Below are 9,107 nucleotides of genomic sequence, written 5' to 3'. Positions count from 1 at the left end.
AAGGGGATAAATAGAATAAATAGGAATAAAAATTTAAAAAAAATACAAGTGAATTGCACATTTTATTATGCTTTGAGTTTTAATTCTATGATTTCTTTCTAACTGCTTTATTTTATCCATACTGTAATTTTCGTATTTAATTGCTTGTAAAGTGTCTTTAAGTATTTCTAAAGCTCTCCATAAATACAATGCGTTGTTGTTATTATTATTGAATCCTCAGTATGAGGACTGAGTGAAGAGTTCAAGGACAAAGAACTTTGACATTGCGCTCACAGCTTTGCGTTAATGCAAAGCACTGATTACGCACTTGTTTGGATAACATCTCTCCTTCCTAAAAAATAAACCCTACTTATAACAACAATCAAAACCACAACATGCCCAGGTGTTGTATGTTGTGCAATTTTTCCATATATTGTGTGCTGCAGATTTTGTGAATCACATTTACATGACTTGTTTAAATATTCTCCTCCAGAAAGTGAAATTTCTACACATACATATACAATAAAGGCCAGCCGCAAAAATATTCCTGTTTACAACTTTCAGTCACAAAGTGGACTTTGTGCCACTTGAGTAGCTCCAGCAGCTTTGTAACATCAGAAGACAGCTCTGCATGGTGCAGACATGAGTAAATCTTGCTTTAATTTTCCTTTTTCTCATAGCACTGCTCTTCTCTTATCAGTTCTCCTACCCCACCTTTTCTTGACCTTGATGATGTTAGGAAAAAGAGATAGGAAGGGCTTTTGGAATGCACCCTGACCATCATTGCTCCCCGTGTCTAATTTCTCAGCTGTTTCCACTTCCCCGATTGTTCTCTGTGTCTGTGTTTTTGTGTATGTATTGCTTCAGTCTTCCCTTTGTCCTTGTTCTGATGTCTGTTGCCCTCCATCGTGTGTTCCCTGTCAAATTCTGTTTGGCTTTTGTTTTCAATCCACCATTAAATACCTTATGTTAAATCCTGCCTGCTGTGTATGATAATAATTTCAGGTTATTATCTCAAACTTTTGAGTTATCTATGAGTAAGATGAAATTAAGAGAAACTAATCAACAATTTTGATGCACAGATGGAAAAAATAGTTGAATCTATTAAAAATGTCCAAGAATTTGATCTTTGAGCTCATTCTTCTTTCAGCTGCTCCTTTTAGGATTTTGCCACAGCACCTCATCTGCTTGCATTTCAGATCACATACATAGAACTTGGCGACAGTGGGAAAGAAAAGCACCATTGTAACAGGAAGAAACCTCTGGCGGGATCAGGCTTAAGGAGCCAAGAAATGTTTGGTTGCTCAAGACAAATATAACCTCAAAGATTATGCATCTAGAACGCCTAGTGTTACTTTCTTTTTAATTTTTTAAAATTAATTTCAGTGTTTGGTTTAGCATCTTATTATCATTATCATTATCATTATTATTATTATCAGGGAAAGTATTTATCAAGGGGCAGGTTTAAGTTTTAGTTTTTACCAGTTTTTACAAAGCAAAAAACATTTTGTTACATACCTTCTTCTTGTCGCAGAGATACCCGTGCCACTCAAATTCAAAAAGTGGCCTAATTTCTGGATCCAGAAACGCCGTAGGAAACTGCAGTTTTAGTCCCTGTTGAGCAGAGTGGACAGATACGGGTGAAAGGTCAACAGGTTAGGTGAAATTAAACCAGAAAAAGCGTTAGTTTACCTCGGCGATGCTTTTAGCAACGTGGAAACTGCAGTCTTTAAACACACCCACAATTTCAATGAGTATTTTTGAGTCCATGGTTGAAAAGAGAGCGACAGTAAACGGTGCCTCGTATCCATAGCAACGAGGATTTGAAGGCGCTTTAATATGACGTCTTATTTAGCCCGCCGGGTTTCGACCGACTCTGTGGACTGTTTCCTTCATTGCTACTTTGTCCTTCATAATTTATTGTTTATTTAAAGCTAAATTAATCTGTTAATAAATATAACGACTATCACCTTGTAGATGAAATGTAAACCTCTCATCCACTTTGTTTTCAGAGCAAAGCCAATTAATGCAGAAACAAGGCAGTGTTAGTACGTAGACCTTTAACAAAATGGGACGCGGCCCAATGGCGCCACAGTTCGAAAACTCCGACTTGCTGTACAGTTTTTGTTGTTGTACCATTGGGGGTTTTAAAATACATTTCTCCGTTTTTAATTGTTTAAAATCCAATTGTGTGTAAATATGGGCGTTCAGGATTTGTGGTCTATCGTGGAGCCGGTTCGTGAGTCGGTGCCTCTGTACAGTTTGAGTGGAAAGACGCTGGCAGTCGACCTGAGTTTGTGGGTGTGCGAAGCCCAGCACGTCCAAGCAATGATGGGGAGAGTCACGAAGCCCCATCTGAGGTAATGTCCCCATAATAAACTCATCGCGATGTTGCTTCCAAGTAACTATAAATTTAAAAGCTTTTCTTACTCCACGCTGTGTCCAGGAATTTATTTTTCAGGGTATCGTCCCTCACACTGATGGGGGTGAAACTCGTGTTTGTTATGGAAGGAGAGGCTCCAAAAATTAAAGCAGAAACCATGAACAAGAGGACAGAAACAAGATATGGAGGCTTCAAGAAGAGCACTGCTCCGAAGTTTGCAACAGGCACCAGCAGGGGGCGCTTTAAAGCCGTGCTGAGAGAGGTAGGTCTGTAATCTCCTGCTCAAAAGAAAACGTCTGTGGTTATCTCTGCCCACTTTTCAGCTTGCTACGACGGCATTTTTTTAAGACGGTACAATTTAGATGAAAAAGCAAGATCTGTCAAGTTTAGAGAAAAATGTAAAATGATAAATATAAAAACAATGATGAGAAACCACCATTTTACTAGAAAAAAATGGTCAAACTTAGAGAAAACCATATAAATTCCATAAAAGAAGAAAATAAAAAAATGTCAAAGAAATTTTTAAATTTGGAGGAACAACATGAAGTTATAAGGACAAAAATGGCAAACTGGCAAGAATTAAGGTCAGATTTAGAAGTTTCGAGAAAAAAGTTAGATTTTTGAGAAATAAAGAAAAAACAACAATAAACATGTACAGAAACATTTTTATATTACACCTATAGGAAATAACTGGCAAATTTACTTGAAAATATGAAAGTCTATTTGAAAATTTTATGACAAATTGTGGGGGGGTTTTGTCAGGCAACAATATTTTTATTTACCTTTTCATGGTTAAGTTGTAAATAAAAATCAAATATTTGAACTCCTGGGATAAATTTCTCATTTGTAATTGTTACCTCCAGTGGCCTTACATCTCTTTGTACTCCCTCTGTAGTGTGCAGAGATGTTGGACTACCTGGGTGTACCTTGGGTGACAGCTGCTGGAGAGGCTGAGGCCATGTGTGCCTACCTGGACTCACAGGGCCTGGTGGACGGCTGCATCACTAACGATGGAGACGCTTTCTTGTATGGAGCCCGTACTGTGTACAGGAACTTCAACATGAACAGTAAAGTATGTCTGTGGAAGTTAATCTTAAGAAAAACCTCTTTGGAGTAATAAGATGCAGTTACTTGTGTAAATACGCTACAGATGGTTTAGAAATCCTGCAGCCTTGAAGCTATCATTCACTGACCTACGTGTATTTTATACTGCAGGACCCTCAGGTGGACTGTTACCAGACTTCTCGAGTGCAAACAGACTTAAATCTGTCCAGAGAGAATCTTGTCGGTCTGGCCATTCTCCTTGGCTGTGATTATATTCCCAAGGTAGTGAAGACACCTTAATCTGAAATCGGCTAAAGGAAAATCTGTAGTATCAATGCTTTTTGTTTACTGAATGCTTTCCTGTTTCCATAAGGGCATACCAGGTGTTGGCAAAGAGCAGGCTCTGAGGCTCATTCAGACGCTGAAAGGACAAACACTCCTACAGAGGTAGAAAACACAAACACACGTGAATGTAGCTAAGCAGTTTCTCTCTGCGTAGCCCAAGTTAAAAGTTGTGTTCGTGTTCTTTCTGATAACTACAGGTTCATCCAGTGGAATGAAGAGACCATAGAAGTGTTTGAAGGAGGTGTAAAGAAGGTTCCTCACTGCAACTTGTGTCGACATCCTGGTGAGTGGTGCCCTGCTTTGAACTCTGACCTCCACTCCTGATCCTGTGGCTATTTTAAAGCCTTTTAAACTGTCACGTCAAAACATGCAAGTATGTGAGAGATTTCAGCTTCTGAGACCCCTTACTGACTGTTATTCTTTCATTATCAGGATCAGCTAAGACTCACGAGTCCCACGGATGTGTGCTCTGCGGCAGTAATCGCTTCTGTCAGCCTCAGGATTTCGATTACCTGTGTCCGTGTGACTGGCACCGCTACGAACAGACTCGCCAGGCCTTGTCTTTTGAGGCAAACATCAGGAGGTGAATGGCAATTCAGAATGTCAAAGCTGATTTTCTGCTATTTAGTAACTATTAAACTAAACAGACAAGTTCTTTTTTGCAGGAAAACACTGGCGAGTCAGCATTTCCCTTTCACTGAGGTACATTTTGATCTTTCTTTTTTATTTTTTATTATAACTTGACAAATAATTGGAGTAATTTTTAATGCTTAAACCATGTCTTGCAGATCATTCGTGAGTTTCTGGTTTCCAAAGATAAGCCTGTGTCACATTTTAAGAGGAGGAAGCCGAATATGCTGCTGATCCAGGTTAATGGGTTTGTAAATTATTAAGTGTAAGGTCATCTGTTCGGCGGGCTGCGTGTAAACATTTACGTTTTGTGTCTTTAGAAATTCACCTATGATAAGATGGAGTGGCCGAAGCACTACACCAGCGAAAAGGTGCTAGTGTTGATGACCTACGCTGAGCTGATGAACCGAAAATATGGAACAGACATGTCCTGCCAAGTTGAGCCCATCCGGTAGTGTTGCAGTTTTTAATGTCAGATAAGTTATCACTTTTATGATATTGTTATTATAACAGCTTTACATCCTTAACTTTCAACCTTTTTTTCATGCTAAAGAATATTTAAACCAAGAGTGAGGAATGGCGTTGCTTGCTTTGAAGTCATCTGGAGAACACCAGGTCAGTTTAAATCCCATGATGGGGAAAAAAGTATAATTTACTCACAGCATACAATAGAAGGGGAAGAAAAGTGACACTCAAGAATAAAAAGCTGATTTGAGTGACAGGAGTACTGTGTTTAGTGGAGGTTGGGGTGTAGGGTGCTCGTCACCGAGTCGTCTGTTAGTGACTGGCTGTGAGGTGGGGTTCAGAGGTGACAGATCAGTCACAACAGGCACTAGGTGCTAAAGTGGCTTCCTCCCTGAGCTGGGAAATCTGTCATATTAAAGCCCCCTTAACTAACAAGCCCGTCTGATGTGAGTGGCCTCAGAAAATCTCAGCTAACTTAGATTGTTCTACATCAGAGGAAGGTGTTTTTATGCACGGGCCTCCGAGAGGCTCAAAATCTGGTAATTTTGTTAACTGACAGGCAGTTTGATGGCTGGGTAAGGCCCGTCCCGACAAATTAAGCAAATAAAGGATCTGGAGTGTATTCCAAGTGTTCAACGTGTATTTTTTAGCTTTTCACTGCAACTCTCAATATGAGCCACAAAAGAGATGCCAGTGTAAGTGAAGGAAGCCAACTGCTCCTTCCTCACAAGGGGTTGCCACACCAGGGAGCTCCAAATGTTTAATGTGACAGAGGTTTTTATCCCAGATAAAGCCATCATTAGACCAAAACAAAACAAACTAAAAGATCTCAGCAAAATAAACCTATTAGAGAGTTTGCAAAATATTTAGGCATGGCCAAATCTAAAATCTGGTGTGATCTTAAAAATAATTAGTGAACTGATCAGCTCAGCAACACCAAAAGGACTGCAAGACCACAGAAGACAGCTAAAGTACATCATGACAGACTCATTTCCATGGCTAAGAAAAACAACTCCAAAACATGGTCTACAATCAAGAGGCACCTTCATGAATGGATATAGAGGGATCATTAACAACGTGCAACCTACTAGTTACACTCAAGAACAAGAGGGCCAAATTAGACATTAGACATAAAACCAAGATTAACTTGTACCAGGATTACGAGAAGAGAAAGAAAAAATGGCTAAGTATCCAAAGTACATCAGATCATCTGTCAAGCATGGTGGAGGTAATGTTATGACATGGGCTTGTATGGCTGCCGGTGTAACTAATTTACAAATGTTTATTGATGATGTGACTGCTGATAGATGTAGGATTTGGCCAAATGCTGCAAAGTGGATCAGACAGTGCTTCACAATTCAAATCGATAATGACCCAAAGCATAGTGCAAAAGCAACCCAAAAGGTTGGTGAACAATAGGCAAAGAAATTGGATATTCAGACGGTGCCTAGCAGAGCATCTCAAGGGAGGAAACAGCCATTCATTGACTGCAAAGGATTTTACCAAAGTATTCAAAACAATCATCATTTAAGTGATAAATTTGTTCAGTTCATTTTGAACTTCTTAAAACATGGAACTGTGCATAAAAGCGACTGACACTACAGGATTTTTGTACAGCTTCTTGAATTTAAGCTGAAAGTCGTCTCTACAATCACATCTTGATTGTTTGATTTAAAACAATGTGGTGGCGTACGTAAGCAAAACTACAAAAACTGTCATAACTACTTTTTTTTTTTCAGCTAACTGTATTATCATCTGATAATTTTGTCATGGTTTAAAATAAGTAAATAATATGTAAATAAGTTGCATATTAATCTAAAAATAGCTTAATTTCACAAGGACATAGTCTCTCAAAATTTCTACTTCCTGGTGCTTTAATAACAAGAACAAAAGTGCTGAGAACTGCAATGATCAGTGAACAGGACATTAATGGACATTTAGATATTTGAATTTATTACTCACTTTTTAAGGCAAAAAATATGAAAAGTTTGAGGAGTTTAAATACTTCAGTGTGAGAAGTTGGAGCTGATGTTGATGTCTGTTCTGCAGAACATTTTGTGTTTCCTGAGGATCGGCCTGCAGAGGAACAGCGTGAGGTGAGGACGGTGGAGGAGGAGTCTCTGTTTCGTGTGGCCTTCCCTGAGCTGGTGGAGACCTACCTCAGACACAAAGCTCTGGCTGAAGAGAACAAGACAAAGAGTAAGACAGAGATTTATGATATCCACTTTAAATGCACAAAGTCCATTTTAGCTATGTGCTTTACATCATTAAAGCACATGTCTCTGCTATGACACGGCCATCCCGATCAAGGACACTTGCATCTTAAACTTGCGTCTCAACACTGTTTATTAAAGCAGCTGGGACACATACAAATGTAGCTGGTTCACAGCAGAGGCCTTGATTCAGCAATCTCATAGGCTCTGTTTTCATTTTATACAAACTGAGCTTTGAACACACAAATCATCACTGCTATCTAGATTTAATTCCTAGTTTGCAGGAAAACTAGGCACAGACACTGAAAAAGTATTAGGATTAACAGGAAACTAATCCAGATAATCTTCTGATAACGTGTCTTCTTTTACAGAAAAGAAGCCAAAAAGTAAAAAGGAGAAGCCCTCGGATGGTTTATCAGACCTCTTGGCTCAGATGACTCTTCAGAGTTCCTCTTCATCGAATTCTATGACTCAACAGCCAAAGCTGCTCCCTACGTTGGCAAGCACAGATGAACCAGAGGTTGTGATTTTGGGCACACCGGTGAACCATAAGCAGAATGAAAGAGGAAAAGATGATCGCCCCAATACTCCTCTGTCTCGTGCTGACTCTGAGCCAGTTGCTTCACCTTCTGTCTCTGCTGTAATTGAAGCGCTACACCTGAGTGATATCGACTGGGATGCTTTGTCCTTCACATCCTCTCCATCCCAACAAGCAGCTGCCAGCCACTCCACTGGTCCAGAGCTAAATAAAACCACAGACAGTGAAACAGAGAGTCAAAAAACGGAGCAGAAAATCTCACCTGATGTCAAACCAGTAGACTCCAGATCTGCTCCAGAGCTCTGTTACTCAGAGTGTCCTCTAAGGGAGCGGGTGCTCATGAAGAATACAGCCAAAATCGTGAATCAGGTATGCAATGATGCAGTCAAGTCAAAACCCAGTGGACACATTTCCAGTGGGGTTAGCAAAGGATCTGCTGTTAAGAAAAATGAAGCACGTGCAGAAAAAACCCAGATAGAAAAGCCAGGTGCCCCGGCTCAAAGTAAAGCCAAAGACACATTTAACGACTCCAAAAAGCCGCCACACAAATATAAATTTGTCAGGACAGCTATTGAGTCATTGGTTGTCCCACCACAGAGGTGCCACTCTAACCCAGGTACAAGTGACAAGAAGGACGAGAGCATGCCACAGACCACCAAAAAGAGTGTGTGTATGAGCGTTCGTTTATCCAGCGAGGACAGTGACGTGGAGAACCAGAAGTGTGGGCCTCAAAGACGGACAAAAACAAAACCTAAACACAAACTCAAAGGCAGCTTTGTTTCAGACTTCCCTCTGAAACCAGTTGCTTCACACGCATTGACCCAACCAACTGCAAAACCCGCTCGGAGCCTTCATTTAGCAAGACAAAAACCTCAGAGCAAACATTTTGAAAATAACAGCACACCTGTATCAACTGAAAACAACTGCCAGGATGTCCCGGCAGCTGATGTGGGTGCCAACGTGTTCCTTCCCACTCCAGCCTCACCCATCACCGTGTCAGAGAGCGACGACTCTGTAATTTGTAGTGAGAGTCCGCTGCCACTGGCAGAGAGACTGAGGCTGAAATTTCAGAAGTAATCAGTGTGGTTACACGACAAAGGACAAAAACATGTAAGCTGTTGCTCTTTTAACACTGAAAGTTTACTCTGGACTTTGGAAACACTTGTAACACAAGCTCAAATATTAGATATGAAAGCTTTTGTTTTTTTTTGTTGCCACTGAAAAAAAATCCAAAAACCTTTTACAGTATATAAGTCAAGATTTCAGGTTATCTCAAAATTTCAAATTAATAATGGGATATTTCAAGTTATTTTCTCCTACGTTTGAGTCAGGAAGTTGAAATTTTGAGATGGTAATCCAAATTTTTGACTTTCCAGTGGCAGAAACAAGCTTCCATAATAAATGTAAAACCACACTCAGCAGAAACTTTTTCTGTCACTAAAAAAAAAAAAAAAATTCCCATCCATAATCCAAAATTTTGTGATAATAACCTGAAATTTTAAGATAGTAA

At 39.8% G+C, this 9,107-nt stretch overlaps 2 protein-coding genes across 3 annotated transcripts in view; one reads left to right on the top strand and one right to left on the bottom strand.

Moving 5' to 3' along the window:
* The window catches only part of ppil6 (peptidylprolyl isomerase (cyclophilin)-like 6), a 9,881-nt gene extending 8,055 nt beyond the window's left edge, over positions 1 to 1,826 (bottom strand). Inside the window, exons 1-2 of one of the 2 annotated variants that reach the window (XM_042220325.1) lie at positions 1,723 to 1,826; positions 1,498 to 1,593 (exon numbers count right to left, since the gene is read on the bottom strand). In XM_042220325.1, coding sequence (XP_042076259.1) covers positions 1,498 to 1,593; positions 1,723 to 1,749 — 123 coding nt within the window. In that variant the 5' untranslated portion in view covers positions 1,750 to 1,826. Of the gene's footprint in view, positions 1 to 1,497; positions 1,594 to 1,671 lie in introns of both variants that reach the window. The other variant, XM_005951126.2, reaches the window with a different exon arrangement.
* Positions 1,827 to 1,870: 44 nt separating this feature from the next.
* LOC102299167 (GEN1 Holliday junction 5' flap endonuclease) lies at positions 1,871 to 9,058 on the top strand. The gene is made up of 13 exons (XM_014330650.2): positions 1,871 to 2,339; positions 2,426 to 2,624; positions 3,258 to 3,434; positions 3,578 to 3,688; positions 3,780 to 3,853; positions 3,949 to 4,034; positions 4,184 to 4,334; positions 4,417 to 4,453; positions 4,540 to 4,620; positions 4,702 to 4,832; positions 4,935 to 4,996; positions 6,896 to 7,045; positions 7,431 to 9,058. Exons 1-13 carry the CDS (start codon positions 2,179 to 2,181, stop codon positions 8,672 to 8,674), a joined length of 2,664 nt encoding a protein of 887 aa, XP_014186136.1. The 5' UTR covers positions 1,871 to 2,178; the 3' UTR covers positions 8,675 to 9,058.
* The last annotated feature ends 49 nt before the right edge of the window (positions 9,059 to 9,107 follow it).

This window comes from Haplochromis burtoni, unplaced genomic scaffold, assembly GCF_018398535.1.
Source record: "Haplochromis burtoni strain Fernald_Lab_line unplaced genomic scaffold, NCSU_Asbu1 Contig_47, whole genome shotgun sequence".
Taxonomy (NCBI): Eukaryota; Metazoa; Chordata; class Actinopteri; order Cichliformes; family Cichlidae; genus Haplochromis; species Haplochromis burtoni.
The sequence above is the reverse complement of the archived record's forward strand: the minus strand, read 5'-3'. Positions and strand labels throughout refer to the sequence as shown.